Genomic DNA, 22,260 nt, shown 5'->3' with positions numbered 1-22,260 from the left:
GGGAAGAAGGCGGTCCTGGGACGTCCCTGGAATTGTTCCTCTGGCCAATTGTAGGTTAAGTTGGAGAAGGACGGGGAGTGGAGAAGCCTAGAAAGGCTTCCTCCGGCCTCTAATCGAGGACCCCATCTGGGGGCGGGGGCTGCGCCCTTCAGTCTCTCTCACGCTTTCGAGAAAACGTCATGGACTTTGACACTGACGCCGAAATTAAAATTGGGGCTTCTGTCTAACCTCTGCAAGGGAGGCAGGGAGAGGAGTCTCAGCCCCCACCGGGCGGGGCCTCCTGCTCCCCGAAGCCCCGTTTCCTCCCATCACGCCCAGGACCAGCATCTCAGGCCCGCCCACTGCTCCCCAAGCCCTGCCTCCATCACGTGGGACGCCTTGGCTCCTGCAATGGCCGCTTCTCTCCCTCCTTCCTCCCCCTGGCCTCGGGACTCCACCCCAAGGCTCCGGTTCCACCTGGGCCACACCCACCGGCTGGTCATCTCCCGGCGCCCCCCGCGAGGTTCGGGCCTCTGGTCGCGGAGCCGGGTCCGGCCGGGAGGAGGCAGTCTGCAGATTTCCAGGAAAGCCAACGATTCGCAGCAAAAAGGAGTCTAGTTTTGTGGGGGACGTGAAGCCGCGGACTCCCACTGCGCTCTCGGAGGCGTCTCCGAGCACAGGCCGACAGGTCCTGTCTTGTGACAGGCGAGGAGCCGGGCGGGCCCTTCCCGGCGGATCCGGAGCGGGGAGCGCCGTGCGGAGGCCCGAGCAGAAGCCGCGTCCTGAAGCCCCAAACCGTAAGACTTCCTCCCCCATCTTGGAGCTCCTCGGTCCCAGACGCAGGAGTGCCCTCCTTTGCCTCAGTTGGCAGTTAGTCCCGGCTGCCTGCCGCCGAGCCAGCATTAAGCGAGGCGGGAGGTGTCCCCACGTCCGGGAGGTGTCCACACGTCCGGTCCCGACTTCTGAGAAGTGGCAACAGACGTAGGCTTTGAGCGAGCCCAGCTCCTAATATCAGAAGTCTTCGCTTTTGTCTGTCCGGTCGGTTTCAGAGTCCGGTCCCGGATCCGGTGGGTTTGCTTAGCACATTTCTCCCAGTCTAAATTAGCATGGGCCCGTTTAAAGCCCCATGTGTTCTCCCAGTTAGGTCTTCGCGCAGCTGGACCCACTTAAGGTAGATCAGGCCTTGAGGTTGGACACTAAGGGGCCATGTTTAGGAGCTGGAAGAATAGAAACTGAATGTGCCGCATCCGAACTATTCTGGTGTACTCTCTGAATGCAATCCGTCTACAGGGTCAGATGGAAAAGGGACAGAGGGGTTAAAAAACTCCAATATAATTAGAAGATAACTGAGTTAGTGTGATTTGACTGGCACTTTTGCTTCATATTTTAAAGTGTACAGTTGTTGACGGTTATTATGCTTCTAATTATTCTCTCTAAGGGATTTGGCTAAAACATAAGAAATGTTGCTAAAACGGAAAAAAGATGTATGATCATGCCCCTAGAAAATAAACTCTTCTTTTGATTATGAATTAAACTGTAGAAAATATAGTTACAATGTTTAAAAGAAACCTCATGCATTTAATTGGGTAGATTTTGTTTAAAATGAATAATACTTCTTTCCAAATAATGAATTCTTATCCCAAAAGCTTAAGTTTTTATATTAGTCAAATACAAAGTGTATGGGCCAGCAACTCTTACCCAAATTAAAACCACAGACACTTCAGTAAATAGCAGAAAAAGGATTTTTTACACTCTGAGGAGAAAAGGCAACTCCCAACAGCCAAGGAATCAGTAGACGAGTGCAAAGTACAAACACAGAATGATATAGACCCTGGGGCAGAAGTCTCCCCCCAAGCCTGACCTTTTGTCCCATTGGCTGGCCAGTTCTGATTAACCCAGAGACTAAATATCTATGGACCCCAGAACACTTCTTTAATCATTTAATTGCTAATGAAAAGCCTTGTGTGGGGGGAACAAGAGAGAAATGTCTGTCTGTTACTGCAAAATCTCAAGTCACAATTAGGGCGTAGGTGGATGCCACATTCTTAAGAAAGAGGCTTCTCAGTTTATCCCCTTCCCAAGGTTATTATGTTTACATGATATTTCACAGCATTTACTAAGGTAAAGTCAAAGTGGATACATGACCTGCAATGTTTAAAAACCTACATAATTGATTTTAACTTTGAGCTGAAAGGGACTTCTGGGCTCATGTAGTTCAACCCTCACCATTGAAGGTGAGGAAACTGAAGAACAGAAAGGGAATTTACCCAAAGGTCCTATCCTTAATGAGGGCACAGTCAAGACTTGAAGCCATAGTAAGAGAACAATGGAATATTGAGAAAAGCATTTTCTGTGGTCAGCTGGAAGAAAGCAGAGAAATGTCTTATTATGGAATGTGTCTCCCTATGGAACCTGGGACCAAATGAGTGTTTTATCTGTGACCTGTGTGGATCTATGGAGGAGATAGACAGAAAATGTGAAAGTTCTTCCTTTATCAGAACTGATATGGGATCTACCCTATAGAGAAAATTCTGTCAAGCTGTAAGAAGCTGGCAAGCACAGTGTATTCTAGGGTGATGTTTCAGGGGGAGGGAGGATAGGTGTGTGGTCACAGAAAAGAGTGAGGGGAAGGGGGCAAAGGAAAGACCTTGCTTATTTCCAGAGAGGTTGAAATGAAGTCTTATCTAGGCAAATACAAGAATTCCAAAGGCATATTAATTACTTGAGATGATTGATGACCATTCCAATGATCTAGTAATGGAGAGAGCCATCTGCACCCAGAGGACTGTGGGAACTGAATGTGAATCACAACATAACATTCTCATTCTTTTCTCTGAGCACTCAGGCCATAGACTGTCTTCTCACAAGATTCTAATAAAACTTTTAATCTTCACTTTGAGAGATCTCCAGGTAGTCATTTTGAGTCACGGGTCATGCTGTCCCACACACTATGGTTTCTCCAAATCTCAATAAAAGAAAAATTAGAAGCATAGCAATAATATAAATAAGATTTTGTGATGCCAGAGAAACAGACAAGGTAGAGGTTAGAAAGTCATAATATATTATTTATTGGAGAACTTAATTGAAAAATCTTTGGCGGTTATTCCAAATAATTCATTTAATATTATACAATATTCATCTTTAAATCTTTCATAAAATTCACTTGTAAATCCATCTGGTTCTGGTGTTTTTTTCTTAGGAACTCATTTTATGTCTTGTTCAATTTCTTTTTTTTTTAATACCTCTATTTAGACATTCTGTTTTGTCTTCTGCTAATCTGATTAATTTATATCTTTTTAGATAGTCTTCCCTTTCACTTAAGTTGTTAAATTTACTGGCATGTAATTGGGTAGAATAACACCTTGTGATTGATTTGATTTCATCATAGTGGCCTATGCAACCTTTTACTTTTTCATACTAATGATTTGGTTTTCTTCTCTGTATTTTTCAAATCAAATTAACCAATGATGTGTCTATTTTATTGGTTCTTATAATTACACTTTGTGAAGGTCCCTTTGTCTTATTGTCACTCACTATTGTCCTCAGCCTTTTTTTTTTTTTTTTACCCAATCTCTATTACCTTATCTCTCTCCCCTGCCCCTCTAGGAGTTCCTGTCTTCTTGAAGTCAAGCTCCAGTAGTGAAATAAGGCTGTGTTATTTCAGGGGATAAGTGGAGGGAATTCGTTATGATTTCTTCAAATTGTATTGATCACAGAGACAAATATATATGCCTCCAAAACTTCTAGACTTGATACGAAATACACTCTTTGATATTCCTATGTCCGTCCTAACAAGCACAATCTACTGAAGTGCAAATGATTAAACCAGGATCTTGTTTACTTTAACAGAGATGTATATAGTTGAGATACACATCAGAGTAAAATTATCATCCCCGGGTCCTCAAGTACCTTTCCCCTAATGTCTTTAATCTCCATTGTGGGCTGCTTTACCTGCCGTAAGTTCAAAACCTATACAAAGTTTTAGCCATTGTATATCTGAGTTTTCATTTTGTTTCAGTTGCCAGGTTTCTTATTAATATATTAATAAAGGTTATGTATGTTTCTGCTATTCAATAAGAAAAGGGAAGTTGCTGATCCAAATTACTGTAAGATTCAAGACCTGGAATGGATTCTCACCTCCTGGCCCTCTACAACTCCCAGTTCTTGTTTAAAAGATCAAGTCTGTGGACTTGAGTTCTCATAGTTGATAAGGATTACAGAACATGCTTAAAAGCACAGAAGGCTAAGCCAACCAGTAGCAAAAGAAAACGTGTGAAAGGAACAAAATGCAAAAGCATAGAAGGCAGATTATTTACATGATTTATCCTTTTAACCACTAGAATATTTGGTTGCTACACTGACAAGATCAATTCCATGACTCTTAAATAGACAATAGCTGCAGTTGAGATTCCAAATGGTTTACATGATTCCATAACCGTATTAACGATTGTTTCACTAAATTGAACTCTTGTTTTAAATCATTATCTATATGAATTTGTTCCAAAAAGCTTATGATGTAATTTTTGCTAATTTATCTGAGAATTACACAATCTGAACAGATTTTAAAAGAGCTTTAGATAAAATAGCAATTGTTGTAACACTTGATTTATATGCTAGTACAATGTTCTCTCTAAAATGTAATGTTTTCTTGGGGTTTCTGGAGACAGCCTTCGTTTCAGTTCAGTAATCACCACAAATGCAACCAGCTGCTAAAGTCCAAATTCTTTATTATCTCCTTCAAAGTCCTATCTCTTTCACTTGGGGCTCAACTAGTTTTCTGGAGGCCTTCCAGAGTCTTGGTTTCAGTGGAGAAGCGAAGGATGACAGCCTGCCAACACTTCTCTGTCTTTCCTAGTTCTGTTTCTGGCTAAGTTTGTTCAAGCTTATATTCTTTTTAATCAAAGGTGTGAATTTTGTGGAACTATAGTAAGTACTAAGTATATGTACTGAACTAGAGAAGTTAAGCACCGTGCTAAATTAGATAACTATTGTCTATCAATTCCACTGACTTAGTACTTTATAAGAATCCTTTGTTTAAAGTTCAGAGTTCTGGCCCATAACAATTTTCCCTATTAATAACTGGGGAAACTGAGGCACATCTATATGAAGTAATGTGCCCTGGGATGTAGAGGGCCACAGATAGTGGGGGAACTCTGGGTAAAGTATAAGACCTTCAGTCCAGAGGGAACTTACTGACAGTGCCTGGTTTGGCTCCCCACCTCCCTTAGGTGTTCTTACCTTCCTGAGACATCAAGGAGGGCTTGACCACTTGTGTTCTACTTGAAGCAAGGGATCCTTACAGCAAGAGGCATTTACACAGCAGGGTGCATGTAATTAGCACTTGCTCAGTGTGATTGATGAGATAATGGTTCTCTAGTTGGCCCTTAGTGTTCTTTAATGATATAATCATACTGAGGTATTTAAGGGCTGAGAGGACTGGAAATGGGACACTCCATCTTTGGCCATCCTGGAGGCTCTCCTGCCTCCTTCACTCCTCCACTAAGACCAAGGCTGGTCCCAAGATCCTCCAGAGAGCTAGTCCGGACACTATACTGGGACACACAGCTGGTAAGAGTGTGAGGATAGATTGAAATCAATCTTTTTTGAGTCCAATCTCAGAATTCTTAGCACCGCAAGACCAACTGTCTCTGATTTCTAATTGTGGAATTTTTCATTAAATGAATATGGAATGAAGGGGGGAGGGGATCACTGCAATTTCCAGGTGTTTGCTATCACAAAGAACTACTTTAAATATCCCATCCAAACAACTGATTGTCCTTCCATAGATTTACTTACCATTCTCTTTCTCAAGCCTGATTTTTCCCTATTCCTGTCACTTGATCTCGCTCCCACTCCCCATCCCATCCAGCTAAAAGTCCCTCCCCCTCCTCATTCCTCCCCTCCCCCGCCTCCGAGTCCTCATCTCTATTTATTCAGAGGGCTTCTACATCCTTCTGGATGTATACATTGTTTCCTTGGAAATTCAGAGAGGAAGGTTACAATGTTACCAGCTTTCCAACCTTTCCACCTGATTTCTCAGTATCACTTCTTCCTCTTGCCCAGTTTTTTTAATTGTTTCGTTTTACCTTTTCCTACCCCATCATACACTACTGAGCCCCAATCTTTCAAACTATCTACAGTTATACTGACAACATTTTCACATATATAAGTAAATAGTTGGTCTTAAGAAGGAATGCCTTAGAATTAGTCTTTAATGTTTTCCTTTTTTCTGGACCATTGAGTTCTGGTCTTTTTGTCATAAATACATGAAAGTTTTTCAGTTCATCAAAAGTCCATTTTTTCCCTTCATTCCAGATTATATTCAACGTTCTGGGTAAATGATTGTGGCTGCAACTCACTTTTTTTGTTCTATGAAATTTAATGTAACCAAACGTATGGATAGTAGAAATTTCTGGGTTTTATGAAATCTTGACTATTTATACAATATTTTAGTCTCTTATTTTCTGCTTGGATTGCAATATTTTCTCATTAATGTGGAAATTTTGAAACTTTTGTAGGATATTCTTGTAAGTTTTCCTCTGCTCTCTTTGAGTTGGTGAACAGTAGATTTTTTTTTCTTTCCCCTTTATGCTCTTGTTCTAGAACGTCAGAGAAATTTTTTTTTCATAATTTCTTGAAATACTGTATCCAGATTCTTTTAAAATAATAACTTTTTAGTAATCCAATAATTCTTATATTATCTCTGCTTGATTTGTTTTCCAGTTTTTCTGATGAGATATTTCAAATTCTTGTCTATGTTTTCTTTTTTCTTTTTAATTTTATTAAAGGTTTTTATTTACAAAACATATGCATAGGTAATTTTTCAGCATTAATGCTTGCAAAACTTTCTGTTCCAAATTTTTCCCTCCTTCTCCCCACCCCTTCCCTAGATGGCAGGTAGTTCAATACATCTTAAATGTGTTAAAATATATGTTACATCTAATGTCTCTATATACATATTTATATAGTTATCTTGCTGCACAAGAAAAATCAGATAAAGAAGGAAAAACCCCTAAGAACGAAAACAAAATGCAAGAAAACAACAGAAAGAGCGAAGATGCTATGCTGTGGTCCACACTCAGTTTCAACAGTCTACTCTCTGGGTGTAGATGACTCTCTTCATCACTAAACAACTAGAACTAGTTAATGACCAGGCCTGGGTGAAGGGGCAGGTCAATTCTCTGAAAGCCTCTGCAGTTGTGGATTGTGACACTTGAGGGAGTTTTGGGGCAGACTTTGTTGACACAGGGAATGAAATAAATTGGAGGCAAAGGGAAGAGGAGAGAGAGAGAGATAGCCACATCCATCAGAATTGATCATTGTAGAGTCTTCTTGTTGCTGTGTATAATGATCTTCTACTTCTGCTCATTTCACTCAACCTCAGTTCCTATAAGTCTCTCTAGGCCTCTCTTACAGAGAGCCTAGAGCTCGTTTCTTACAGAGCAATAATATTCCATAACATTCATATATCATTATTTATTCAGACATTCTCCAATTGCCAACAAATTTGATAATCTAAATGAAATGGAGGAATATCTACAAAGATTGCCCAGAGTAACCGAAAAAGAAATGAATTATTTAAATAGCCCCATTTTAGAAAAAGAAATAGAACAAGCTGTTAACTCCATAAGAAAAAATCTCCAGGGCCAGATGGATTTACATGTGAATTCTACCAAACATTCAAAGAACAATTAATGCCAATATTATATAAACTATTTGAAAAAATAGGGAAAGAAGGAGTCCTACCAAATCCCTTTTATGACACAGATATAGTGGTGAAAGCTAGACCAGGTAGGCTGGAAACAGAGAAAGAAAATAGTAGACCAATTTCCCTAATGAATATTGATGCAAAAATTTTAAATAAAATATTAGCAATGAGATTACAGTAAGTCATCCCCAGGATAATACACCATGACCAAGTAGGATTTTTTTGGGGGGGAGGGGTTTAGAATCTCTCTTTTTTTTAAAATAACTTTTTATTGACAGAACCCATGCCAGGGTAATTTTTTACAACATTATCCCTTGCACTCACTTCTGTTCTGATTTTTCCCTTCCCTCCCTCCATCCCCTCCCCAAGATGGCAAGCAGTCCTATGCATGTTTAATAGGTTACACTATATCCTAGATACAATATATGTGTGCAGAACCGAACAGTTCTCTTGGTGCACAGGGAGAATTGGATTCAGAAGGTAAAAATAACCTGGGAAGGAAAACAAAAATGCAAGCAGTTTATATTCATTTCCCAGTGTTCTTTCTTTGGGTGTAGCTGTTTCTGTCCCTCCTTGATCAATTGAAACTGAATTAGATCTCTTTATCGAAGAGATCCACTTCCATCAGAATACATCCTTATACAGTATCGTTGTTGAGGTATATAATGATCTCTTGGTTCTGCTCATTTCATTTAGCATCAGTTCATGTAAATCTCGCCAGTCCTCTCTGTATTCATCCCACTGGTCATTCCTTACAGAACAATAATATTCCATAACATTCATATACCACAATTTACTCAACCATTCTCCAATTGATGGGCATCCATTCAATTTCCAGTTTCTAGCCACTACAAACAGGGTTGCCACAAACATTTTGGCACATATAAGTCCCTTTCCCTTCTTTAGTATCTCTTTGGGGTATAAGCCCAGTAGAAACACTGCTGGATCAAAGGGTATGCACAGTTTGATAACTTTTTGAGCATAGCTCCAAATTGCTCTCCAGAATGGCTGGATGTGTTCACAATTCCACCAACAATGTATCAGTGTCCCTGTTTTCCCATATCCCCTCGAACATTCCGCATTATCTTTCCCTGTCATTCTAGCCAATCTGACAGGTGTGTAGTGGTATCTCAGAATTGTCTTAATTTGCATTTCTCTGATTATTAATTATTTGGAGCATATTTTCATATGTCTATAAATAGTTTTAATTTCTTCATCTGAGAATTGTCTGTTCATGTCCTTTGACCATTTATCAATTGGAGAATGGCTTGATTTCTTATAGTCAATTCTCTATATATTTTGGAAATGAGGCCTTTATCAGAACCTTTGACTGTAAAAATATTTTCCCACTTTATTGTTTCCCTTCTAATCTTGTCTGCATTAGTTTTGTTTGTACAAAAACTTTTCAATTTGATATAATCAAAATTTTCTATTTTATGGTCAATAGTGATCTCTAGTTCTTCTTTGGTCATAAATTCCTTCCTTTTCCACAGGTCTGAGAGGTAAACTATCCTATGCTCTTCCAATTTATTTATAATCTCATTCTTTATACCTAGGCCATTTTGATCTTATCTTGGTGTACAGTGTTAAGTGTGGATCAATGCCTAGTTTCTGCCAAACTAATTTCCAATTTTCCCAGCCAAGTAGGATTTATAGCAGGAATGCAGGGCTGGTTCAGTATTAGGAAAACTATCAGCATAATCAACTGTATTTCTTCTATTTTTTCAAGTTTAATTGGTTTTTTTTTTGGTATCTTATAATGTTATTAGATTCCTCTTGTTCACTTCTAATTTTCAAGGATTTTTAAAAACTTCTTTCCAGTTGATTAACTTTCATAATTTCTTAGATTACTTTCATTTCCCCCCCTAAAATTTCCTTGATTTCTTATTTGATTTTTGAATTCCTTGTCATATTCTTCCAAACACTTCTGGGCTTGTAAACCTTTGATGTTACACTTTGGGACAGAATGGCTTTTTTTTTTTTTAACTACACAATATTCTTCTGAATATCAACCCAGATCTTCTTTCATACCAAAGTATCTATTATCAGGTTCTTTTTCCTTTGTTTACTCATCATTTTCATTCAATCAATAATGATCATTATTATAATCAAGTTTGAATTCTCATTTCTGGTTAGTTGTGCCTTAAGCCTCAGTTCTTCCTGACTCTCATGTTCTGAATTCTGTCCAGGGGCTCAACCTCAGCAACAGTTCTCACATAAGTCCCATGCAGGGTCTTCCAACTGTTGTCCTGGAAATGATTTTTCTCCCTAAAATACTACACTTTCCTAGGAAATGCTCAGTCCTCCTTATCCACAGCCACAGTCCAGCATGATGTCTAGCCAGCATTGCTATTCCTGACTAGGATCCTTCACTCTTGCCCTACTCAATTTTCATGAGATGAAAATTCTTGAACAAATGTATTTTACATTATTTTACCTATATGACCTTTGCAAATTGCTTATTATCTTAGAGTGAGAGGAAGTGAAAAGGGGAGGGAGCAAATTTGGAACTCAAAAATTTATTTTAAAGTGTTAAAAACCATCTTTACATGTAGTTGGGGAAAAAAAGTAATATTTGAATTATTGTTCTGTAAGAAATGACCAGCAGGATGATTTCAGAAAGGTCTGGAGAGACTTACAGGAACTGATGCTGAGTGAAATGAGTAGAACCTGGAGATAGTTATATACTTCAGCAACAATACTATATGATGCTCAATTCTGATGGACGTGGCCATCCTCAGCAATGAGATGAATCAAATCAGTTCCAAAAGAGCAGTAATGAACTGAACCAGCTACACTCAACGAAAGAATTCTGGCAGATGACTATGAACCATTACATAGAATTCCCAATCCCTCTATTTTTATCTACCTGCATTTTCGATTTCCTTCACAGGTTAATTGTACACTATTTCAAAGTCCAATTCTTTTTGTACAGCAAAATAACTTGTGAATATGTATACATATATTATATTTAACTTATACTTTAATATATTTAACAGATATTGCTCAATCTGCCTTCTAGGGGAGGGAGGAGAGGGGATTTGAGATTTCTTACAATGAACATGTAAGGCAATTATTTGAAAGGCAAAAGTGCTGGTTTCTCCCCAAGGTCCTTCTGCTTGGTTTTCCTATGAAGGAAAGGTCTTTGAGTTTTATGAAGGGAAACTGGGACTTTCTTCTTCTTCTCCTCCTCCTCCTCCTCTTCTTCCTTTCCCCTCCTCTCCTTTCTTTTCCCCCCTCCTCCCCCTCACACTGCCATGCTGGGTGCTGCCAGAGGTACCCAAATTCTTCCCAGGCAGTTCCTGGACACAACCTGCTGAATGCTGGGGTGTTCGGATATCCCTTTGGTAGTTTCAGGTGCCAGGGCTCAGGGAATGCTGACGATAAAGCCTAACACCCTCAATCCCATTCCCCTAAGCTGGCTTGGGGAAATCTGGGCAAGGTTGTGTGTGGTCCCCACAGTTTTGCTTCCCCTATTCCTGCAGGTGAGGCAGAATTTGCATTTCCCTCCAATTCTGTGATGAGAAGAGTGAGCAAACAGAGAGACTTGGGCTACACCGATCTTGCTAATAATCCCCATAACTGAGATGTTCAGAAATATTTTTTTTTTTTTTGCTGCAATTTTAAACTAATGCACAGAACAAACGTGAAACAGACATTCTTACACAGAGATGCAGACACAGACAAAATGATATGAAAGAGGACTGGCCCATCTTTGTCAAAAGCTACCCTGTAGCACTTCTGCCTTCTCTGGCCGACCAGGTGAGAGACCCCAAAAGTTTGGGGGCCTACACTGGTGTTGCCAGTTGTCTCAAAATAATTTACAGGCTTGAACCCATAGAGCTTTGTTGCAATAATAACACCATTACAAAGCCAGGTGAAACTCCAAGAAAATTCTACAGAGAAATAGAAGGAAGGAGATAACAGTGATCCAACTTTCAATCACAGATAAGCTAATTCTACGGCCTAAGGTTAGGGCTAGGGTTAGATTTAGGATTTCCAGACTTATTGTTAGAAAAATTAGAAGCACAATAATAATAGAAAGAAGGTTTTTGATTTAAAACATGAAGAAAAGTTGCCAGTGAAACGACATCAATGCATTTCTGAATTATCTTCCATAGAAAAATCACTTGATCCTTCTGACCATTTGACCCTCTGCACATACTGCATTCAGAGTAGAATGGAGTCATTCTGATCCAGTTATGGCAAGTGTTTATTCCCACAGCTCCTAATCATATTACCTCAATGTCAAATTTTTAGTGATCTCCCTATAGAGGCTCAAACATCCCTACTATTGTAATGGGACAACAAGTCTGCCTTTAAGTGAGCTCTCATTCTAATTGAGACCAGGAGAAACTCCAAAGGAATCGGGATTAACAGTTGAAGTTAAATAGAATTCCCATTTTCCCAAGATCCAGTTGCTGTCAGCACCTCAAATATAAGACCCACTATTTTCTGTTTGGCTGCTGCCCAGGTTTTATCTATCCACTCTTTTTGCTCTGGAGGAGGAGGAGTAAGGAATGAGCCCCAGAGCTGTGAGTAAGAGCCTGCTCCTGTGTGTGATTGAAGGACACAGCCTTTCTTTACCTCAGGAGCTGGGTAAAATGGGAACTCTTGGGACCAGGAGCAATCTCCAAGAGCAAACTGCCTGGAAACTGAAAGTATTGGAAATGAGATCTGCTTCTGCAAGCCAGTTCTGTAGGTGCAGGTCCTGCCACTTCTGGGTATATTTATCCCCACACCTCTCTGTTTATCACTGAGTTTTTGCTCTTTGCCTTTCTTTTTGCCAATGGGATTAAGGTGGGTCACCTGACCTTCACCTCCACAAAGAACATGCTGCTCTATGAGACTCGAGACTGGGCTATTGAACAATTCCTCCACAACCACCTCATCCCTGTTTTTCACACCCCTGAAGACAAATGTCAGGGGTTACTGTTTGATTCACATTTTCCCAATGTCAGACTTTGCCCATAAGGGCCCAGGAGTCCCATCTTATTGCTGAATCCTGATTAGAAATGTGGTGGTTCTGCCTTCCAACTTAGGCCCCTGATTCAAGAGTTCTGCCTGCCCTGAGGACCCACTTTGGATGTGGGCCCCTCAAACTTCTACCAGGCTCTCCTCTCTCCTCCCTATTCCGAGGCTCTTTGATTGCTACTCTATCAGACTCTCACCTAGCTTGTTGCATCCAGGTTGCTTTTAGAGTCACCATGCTTAAGCTCTACCAGAAGGTCTCAGGACTTCCCCAGCTCCTAGGTACCTCAGGACACAGTCATGCTGCTTTCCCAGGCTCTGTCCCCCTGGAGCCTTCTGTCACTGCAGTTTCCCTGATTTTCCTATCAGGAGCTGAGTCAGAACATCTTTCTCCCAAACCTTACCTAGGCTCTCCTTTCCCAGGCTTCCAGCTTCTCTACCCCCCGCCCCCCTCTTGAGCGCTCAGCTCTCACCTCTCCACTTTCCTTATACCAGGGGGCTGGATCCCAGACTTGCCCAGCTTTCCCTGGTACCTCCTTCTAGAGCCATCCTTCCATTTTCAATATTTATTAGCCTCCCTTCTTCCTGGATCAAGCTGTCAATCTGTTGTAGCTCAGGGAAAAGGGGTGGCAGAGTACCAATGGGAAGCAGATCTCTGACAGGTCTCAGCCAGTGGGATCCCAAAGGCTTCTCTGCCTCCTGGGTCTCTGTTACTGGATGAGAGAGGGGAGTAATGTTCTTGTTCAGATCATTTTCACTTCCAGGCCTGCCCCTCCCTGCTGCCCCAGTGTTCTCTTGATCCTGCTCATTTCACTCTTGATTTTCAGTCTTTTTTGTCTCGCTAAGATCACTGAGCTCACTTCTCACAGCCCAGAGACTCCACCACAACCGACCACAAACTTGGTCAGGGATTTCCTGATTGATGGGCATCCCTGCAATTTCATTTTTTTTTTATTTTTAAATAATCCTCATTTTTAAAATGGCAAAGAGCCACTTTCACTATCCCATCCAAACAATTGAATGTCCTGATGCAGCCTGGGGAAGTTGTGATGAAGTGCAAGAATCGGGGTGGGGAATCCCCTCTGATCAGAGGTGCAGGTCCAATGTGAAGAATTCACAAACCCAATGGCAAAAAGGGATTTAATGAGAAGCCAGTTTGTGAGGAAGACCTTCTTCTTAGCGGCAAAGGTCCTGTCCAGGAAATAACAAAAGTTACCTCTGAGAAGAGAATATCTTCATAGAGGGTAGGAGTCCTGGAGACAGCTTTGCCAAGACAATTCCCTTGACTATCTTCTCCCCACTCCCAATACTAATCCAGCTTAAACTCTCTACTCCGCCCCCATCTCTACTTTTCTCACTTCTATATATTCAGAAGGCTTCTACCTCCTTCCCAAAGTATACATTGTTTCCTGGGAAATTCAGAGAGGAAGGTTACAGTGTTACCAGCTCTCCACCTTCCCCCAACCTGCTTTGTCAGTTCTGGTTCTTCCTCTTGCCCATTTTTTATAATTGTTTCCTTTTGCCTTTAAAAACCCTATTCTACAAAATTCAGCCCCAATCTTTGAAACTACCTACAGTTATATTGATAACATTGTCATTTATGTGAGTAAATATTTTGCCTTAATGAATGCCTTGGAATTAGTGCTTAATATTTTCCTTTTTTCTGGATCTTTTATATTAATTTTTCCATTGAGTTCTAATCTTTTTGTTACAAATACATGAAAGTTTTTCAGTTTGTCAAATGTCTGTTTTTTCCCCTCATTCCATATTCTATTCCAGATTTCTGGGTAAATTATTCAGGATGCAACTCCAGGTCTTTTGTCTTATGAAATTTAATGTAACCAAACTTAAGGTCTTTTAGAGTAGATACTGTTGCATTTTGTGAAATCCTGACTATTTCTGCAGTATTGCAGTCTGTCTTATTTCCTTGTTGGATTGCAATATTTTCTCCTTTACCTGGGAATTTTGAAACTTTGCGAGGATATTCTTGTAAGTTTTCCTCCTTTGATCTATTTCAGTTGGTGAACATCAGATTTTTTTTCTTGTTCTAGAACTTCAGGGCAATTTTCTTTCATAATTTCTTGTAACATTTTATCCAGAATCTTTTTCAAATAATCACTTTTAGTAGTCTAACAATTCTTATATTGTCTCTTTTTGTTCTGTTCTCCAGTTTTTCTTTTTTTTTATTTTGAAAAAAGTTTCTTTACAACATTATCCCTTGCACTCCCTTCTGTTTCAACTTTTTTCCCTCCCTCCCCGCCCCCCAGATATCAAGCAGTCCTATACATGTTAAATATGTTACAGTATATCCTAGATACAATACATGTGTGCAGAACCGAACAGTTCTCTTGTTGTACAGGAAGAATTGGATTCAGAAGGTAAAAATAACCTGGGAAGAAAAACAAAAATGCAAACAGTTTACATTCATTTCCCAGTGTTCTTTCTTTGGATGTAGCTGCTTCTGTCCATCATTGGTCAATTGAAACTGAGTTAGATCTTCTCTTTATTGAAGAAATCCAGTTCCACCAGAATACATCCTCATACAGTATCATTGTTGAAGTATATAATGATCTCCTGGTTCTGCTCATTTCATTCAGCATCAGTTCATGTAAGTCTCTCCAAACGTCTCTGTATTCATCCTGCTGGTCATTTTTTTTTTTTGACTTTTTCTTTTTTCTTTTCTTTCTTTTTTTTATTTTATAATAACTTTATATTGACAGAATCCATGCCAGGGTAATTTTTTTTTTTTACAACATTATCCCTTGCACTCGCTTCTGTTCCGATTTTTCCCCTCCTTCCCTCCACCCCCTCCCCTAGATGGCAAGCAGTCCTATATATGTTAGATATGTTGCAGTATATCCTAGATAAAATATATGTTTGCAGAACCAAACAGTTCCCTTGTTGCACAGGGAGAATTGGATTCAGAAGGTAGAAATAACCCAGGAAGAAAAACAAAAATACAAATAGTTCACATTCATTTCCCATTGTTCTTTGAGTGTAGCTGCTTCTGTCCATCATTTATCAATTGAAACTGAGTTAGGTCTCTTTGTCAAAGAAATCCACTTCCATCAGAATACATCCTCAAACAGGATCGTTGTTGAAGTGTATAATGATCTCCTGGTTCTGCTCATTTCACTCAGCATCAGTTCATGTAAGTCTCTCCAAGCCTCTCTGCATTCATCCCGCTGGTCATTTCTTACAGAACAATAATATTCCATAACATTCATATACCACAATTTACCCAGCCATTCTCCAATTGATGGGCATCCATTCATTTTCCAGTTTCTAGCCATAGAGCTGCCACAAACATTTTGGCACATACAGGTCCCTTTCCCTTCTTTAGTATCTCTTTGGGGTATAAGTCCAGAAGTAGCACTGCTGGATCAAAGGAGATGCACAGTTTGATAACTTTTGGGGCATAATTCCAGATTGCTCTCCAGAATGGTTGGATTCTTTCGCAACTCCACCAACAATGCATCAGTGTCCCAGTTTTCCTGCATCCCCTCCAACATTCATCATTATTTTTTCCTATCATCTTAGCCAATCTGACATGTATGTAATGGTATCTCAGAGTTGTCTTAATTTGCATTTCTCTGATCAATAGTAATTGGGAACACTCTTTCATATGAGCGGAAATCATTTCAACTTCATCATCTGAAAATTGTCTGTTCATATCCCTTGACTGTTTATCAGTTGTGTTCTCCAATTTTTCTAATGATAAGTTTCAGATTCGCTTCTATTTTTTCCTAGTTTAATTATTTTTGGGTGTCTCATAAGGTCACTCAATTGCTCTGGTTTACTTCTTTTTTTTAATCTCTTTCTAATTGACTTTCATTTCATAATTTCTTGTATTGCTTTTATTTACCCCCAATTTCATTTTTCTCTTATTTAATTTGTGAATTCCTTTTTATGTTCTTCCAGGAACTGCTTTTGGACTTATATACTTTTGATGCTACTTTGATATTTTTTTCTTTTCTTTCCTCTTTTTTATGGTATTCTTGAGTCTTTATTTGAAAATTGGAATTTTCTGTTCTGCTCTGGCCTTTTCATCAAGAATGTTTGAATATTCCCTTTTTCATTGAGTGTTTTCCTTTGTGATAGATGATATTTAGTTTTGTTGGGTAGTTTTTGTTATTTTTTGGCTGTAATCCATGTTTCTTTGCCTTCTGGAATATCATATTGCAATCCTGATTGTGCCTAAACAATATTTGAGTTCATTCTGGATGCTTCCAATTTTTTTTCTTGACCTGGGAGTTCTGCAGTTTGGCTATAATGTTCCTAGGAGTTTTCATTTGGGGATTTCTTTCAGGAGGTGTTGAGTGGATTCTTTCCATATATATTTTATTTATATTAGCTTCCAAATTTTTAATGAATTATTTTCTTCAATGTACCTTTTTTTTCATTTGGCCAATTCTTTCAAAAGAGTTGTTTTCTTGAGTGTATTTTTGTACTTTCCTTAAACAAAACTGGTGACTTTCCCTGCTCCCTCCCCCCCATGATTCTCTAGTTCCAATCTCATTTCTTTTCCTAATTTTTATTCTATTTCTCTTATTTGATTTTTAAGTCTTTTTGGACCTCCTCCAGGAGGACTTTTTGGACCTGTAACTAATTCATATTTCTCTTTGAGATTTCGCATTGGACGCATTTTGATCTTGTTTTCTTGTGAGTGTGTCTTTTGACCTTCCCTTCGAGCAAAATAATTTTTTATTGTGAAAGCTTTTTGTATTTTTTTCTCATTTCCCAGGCTATACTGTGCTCTTCTCCTGTTCAGAGGACACTCTCCCAAGCTTTTTGCTCTGGGACCAGAAGCTTGGTTACTGACTTCCTGCTTCAAAGACAGAGCCTTAGATGCTCCTTCCTTGCCAGTTGTGCCAAAGGCTCTGGAATTGGCTATTCACCTGCTGTGCCAGAACCACTGGCACTGGGTTATTGATCTGTGCTAGGACTATGTTCCCCTTTTACCCAAGTGACAGCGATCTTTCCTGCAGTCCTTCTAAATTACCTAAGGCTGAAAAATTTTTTCTCCCCCTTCTTTTGTAGATTCTGTCACTCTTTTTTTTTTTTTTTCCTGAGGTAAGTGGGGTTTAGTGGCTGTGCCCAGGGTCACATAGCTAGAAAGTAGCAAGTGTCTGACTTCAGGGCTAGTGCTCTTTCTACTGTGCCCCCATATGCCCCTGTCACCCCACTCTTAATTGAAAGTTATTTCATAGGAAACTGGAGAGAGTTCAGACAATATCCTGCCTTTTTTCTCTCATTTTGACCCTTACCATTTTCATTTTTCAATCTGCCCCTCCTTTCAGCCTCTCTCCCTCAGTTGTTTGGGGTCTCTGCCTTAAGATCAGGGTCAGGGGCTTAGTAACTCCCCTGGAACCTCACTCTCTGTAATTTCCTGTAGGCTAGCCCCCTGTCCAGGAAAAGAAGGAAATGATATCTGTTCAGTTATAATCATCCCCCCCCCCCCAACAGCCTGCAGAGGACCAAGGCCTGGCCCAAGCAGGGAGCCTGGAGCCAGAGGGAATGGCCCCTGAGAGCTGCAGAGCCCCACCCCAGGTGAGTTTATTCTGCCCACGTATGTGGGCAACATCAGCCCAAGAGGCCATTTCCACAGATCTGGAGGATGGTCTGTGAGGTTGGCTATCACTCTTATCTTGGATCCTTTACAAAAACAGGCAGAAAAGTGAATGCATTAATAACAACTGCCCTCTTCTCTGCTGTGTTTTGAACTGATCAACTGTCCCTTTGGAATCTTAAGCACTAACTCCCTTTCCCCTGGTTGCTGCCTCCATATTTGTTTAAATTTTTTCTCAATATAGGTCCCTGACAAGGATGACCACTTCACTCATTTGTGTCTGTCCTATAGGTAATATCTTTGCTTTGTCCAGCACCATCTCCCCACTACACACACATGCACACAAGCGCATATACTCACAGTCACACACAGACACACACACACACACACACACACACACACACCTTCTAGCCACTGTCTGTGTCCTGTGGCCAAGCTCCCTCTTGTAGCCACTGACTTTCCCAGAAACCCTTGACCCTAAGTATTGTCTGGAGCAGAACCCTGGAAGCTTCCCCAGCTGTTGTTCCTTTCCCTGGCTGGGAGCAGAGCAGAGCAGAAATTGTCCTGCTGCTTCTCAGCTCCAGCTGCCTCAGATCATGCAGATCTTCCAAAGTCTGTCTGAATCCTGTCCCTTGACCATTTTTGTGATTATTATTATATTTTTGTTTGTTTGTTTTTGCCAAGGAAATTGAGATCAAGTGACTTTGCTCAGGGTCACACAGCTAGGAAGTATTGGAGGTTGAATTTGAACTCAGGTTCTCTTAATTTCAATGCCAGTGCTCTATCCACTACAGTCCATCTAGCAGCCCCTATTATAATTTATTTTAACCCTAGATACAAAATAAGAGAAGAAAAATAACATGAAGTAACCAGCAGAACATGAGAGCAGATTCGATATAAAACAAACGTACATAATAAATGCTACCCATGGATCAGGAGCTGTCCAGCATTTCTTGAATTCCTGATAAGTTTTCTTTTATTCCATTTTATTTTCTTTATCTCTTGAGACTCCTCGATGCCCCCAAAGCTGCAATTTGATACTTTTAGAATAACTCCATCATACTCAGCTCATACTTAGTCTTTCTCTCCCTTTACCATTGCTTGGGTCAAAGCAATAGGCATTTAGAAAGGGAAGAGGCTCTGTGTCAATATGTAGGACATACAAAAGGGAAAAATCAGTCCCTGCCCTCAAGAAGCTTCCATTCAAACATGGAAGACAACATTTTGGCAGCAGTCCACACTAGCTGTGTACAGTGTAGATGGGAGGCCTTTGCATGACTGCTTGCAAGTGTTTTCATAATATCATTTTCATAAATGTCATAATAAGAATGAGATATTTGGATAAACCTCTTGGGCTGGATCCATTAAGAAGTGTGTGATTATGAAATTTGGAACGCAAAATCTTACAAAAATGAATGTTTAAAACTATCTGTACTTGCATTTGGAAAAATAAAATTCTTTGGTGGGGAAGGATAATGTTTCATCTGGATAAGACTTAATTTCTGGCTTTTGGAAAATTCAAAAGATATTTTTTTCTCCTCAGTGATCATGGAAATGTTTTAGCTCTACAGCACATAATACTTGCTTGCTTCACACACATACTTCATGCCATTTTCTTAACATAGCACTGTCTGATTTCAAATCCACAAATCCTCATCTCTCTCTGATAGAACCCTTAACTTCCCCGATTCCATAGGCAGTACCATTTCCTAGTAAGACATTTCTCAATTTTTTTTCCACCTGAAAATATAAAAGTGTTTCTCTATATTCCAGTGGTCTTTGGGGGACTTTGCTTTCAGTGCTGGCTCTGAATCCTGTAAGGGCTGTCACCTTTGGGCAGATCCCTCCTCTATGCTTCAGGTTCCTTCTGTAAATTGAGGAGCATTGCATTAAGTCAGTCATGAAGCGTGTTTCAATTCTTATGTCCTCTGGGTATTGGTGTTTTAGGAGCTGGTGACCTTCAAGGATGTGGCTGTGGAATTCAGCCCGGAGGAGTGGGGTCTGTTGGACCCGGATCAGAAAGAGCTGCACAAGGAGGTCATGCTGGAGAATGCAGAGAACTTGCTCTCCCTGGGTAAGGAGCCCTTCCCTTGGAACTCTGGAACAGCCAACAAAAGGAGTGTCACCATCCCCTCTCTAGGGTGCAGAGTTTCAGGCTTTTTACCAGTTCTCAGAAAGGCCCAAGGGCTGCCTCCTGTCCCCAAGAGACAGGTCCTCCTGGTTCTTCTGTGAGTGGTCTTTGCATTGTACAATGGGAACCTAGCAGTTTTTTCTATAAAACTTCTGAAAATTGATTTTGGGCAATGAAAGGAACCCCCTTTCTCTTGGGGGAATCATTGTGTTTTTGCAATATTCTTTTTGGTAAAAAAGCTCACTGCCCCTTCTGTATCTCATAAATCCCCAGCACAGCAAGTGGGCCCTCCCTTGTTCTTCCTTCACACATCCCCCAAAGGCTTCTACAGATACTGGAAAGAAAGGAAAGGGAAGAGCAAGTACATTCCAAATGTACGGAAATACATTGCTGGGATCTAGGCCTTGTGCTCAGAGCTTCCTTCATGCTCATTATTGCACTCCTCACCAAAATCCTTTGTTTGGGGCTCCATCTTTATCCCCATTTCACAGATCTGGAAGCTGAAGCAAACAGATGAAATTACTTGCCCAGAGTCACACACACAGCCAGGACATGTCTAAATCTAAATTTGAACCCCGGGCTTCCTGACTGCAGGCCCGGTGCCTCCTTCTCGGTGCTTCCAGCTGCCTCTAATTTTCACAAAATGGAAGCTGTGGGGTGTGGCCATCCTGCTGTGAAGGAGGCAGCAAAATCAGGATCTTCTGCTTCCAGATTGCCTGCATGGCCTCCTTTCCCCTCTGCCCTCTTCCCCTGGCAATAAGCACCTTGAAAATCATCTTTGAGTTGTCCTTGGAACCACCCAGTGGGCCTCACACCCCGGCTCTGTTCCAATGAGGAATAAATGACTAGTTTCAAGGCTCACACTCATTATCTTCCCCCTCCCAGGACTTCCAGTTCCCAGAGAAGATTTCATCTCCCATGTGGAGAGAGGAGGCCTGAGGAATGCCTGTCTTGGTGAGTTGGAAGCTGGGGTGCAGGCTGCCATCCCAGGAGGCACTTATCAGTGCTGTGAAGGGTTTGGGTGTGGGAAAACTAGCTTGGAATCCCTTTTCAGACTCTTGTGGGAGTGAGATTGTAAAGACCTCACTGAATGTTTTAATCTCAGTCTCTTTATCTGTAAATTGAGCGGGTTGGACTCCATGGCCTTTCAGTTCCCTTCTAATGAAGAATTAATGATCCTAGTGGAAGTCTTTGTTAGAAATTTTGGGATATCTAACTATCTGCAACCAAAGAACAAAAGCTCAGATTGTCTAATATGACTTAGGCCTTTCTTAAGCATAAAAGCATTTATTTTTACTTTTTTGATATTTAAAACTAAAAACAAAACAGAAAAAGACAGAAAAGAACAAATTTTAAAAATGTTTTATATTGAGCAGATTATAAGGGAGGATTCAAAATCTGTAATAATAAATTTCCATAAACCAAAAATGAAAGATAGTGTGTTCAGAACCTTCCATGGCTATCTGCTTTCTTGTAATTTTTATGACTTGTCCAGGGACACACAGCTAAGAAGTATTAAGTGTCTGAGGCTAGATTTGAACTCAGGTACTCTTAATTTCAATGCTGGTGCTCTATCTACTGCTCCACCTCACTGCCTTAATTCCTTTCTTAAGGAACAAAAATTAGATCAAAATGAGTCTGATTCAAAGCTCCTAGTCTGGTTTCTAAATTATAAGACCCTTCACCTGGCCTTTGTTTCAGGTTTATTGGGGAGGGGTGGTGTCCAATGTCATTGTACTTTGGGTGGAATTCTGTGTTAATTGAATCACTTTATTGGTGTGAACTAATAGCATTTAAAAATTAATCTGTCCATTTCAGTTTGAAATCTTTTGGCCTAAAGAAATTAAAAGGCAATTGTTTCTTTTAGATGCAGAGACACCATTTGATATGAAGGAGGTGAGT

The 22,260-nt window shown here is 40.3% G+C and overlaps 1 protein-coding gene across 1 annotated transcript in view; it reads left to right on the top strand.

Moving 5' to 3' along the window:
• Positions 1-390: 390 nt before the first annotated feature.
• The window catches only part of LOC127557686 (zinc finger protein 311-like), a 39,567-nt gene continuing 17,697 nt past the window's right edge, over positions 391-22,260 (top strand). The window contains exons 1-5 of the mRNA XM_051990992.1: positions 391-515; positions 617-776; positions 20,175-20,301; positions 21,244-21,312; positions 22,226-22,254. Coding sequence (XP_051846952.1) covers positions 391-515; positions 617-776; positions 20,175-20,301; positions 21,244-21,312; positions 22,226-22,254 — 510 coding nt within the window. The remainder of the gene's footprint in view (positions 516-616; positions 777-20,174; positions 20,302-21,243; positions 21,313-22,225; positions 22,255-22,260) is intronic.

The sequence above is a fragment of the Antechinus flavipes genome, chromosome 3 (genome assembly GCF_016432865.1).
Source record: "Antechinus flavipes isolate AdamAnt ecotype Samford, QLD, Australia chromosome 3, AdamAnt_v2, whole genome shotgun sequence".
Classification (NCBI taxonomy): Eukaryota; Metazoa; Chordata; class Mammalia; order Dasyuromorphia; family Dasyuridae; genus Antechinus; species Antechinus flavipes.
The sequence above is the reverse complement of the archived record's forward strand: the minus strand, read 5'-3'. Positions and strand labels throughout refer to the sequence as shown.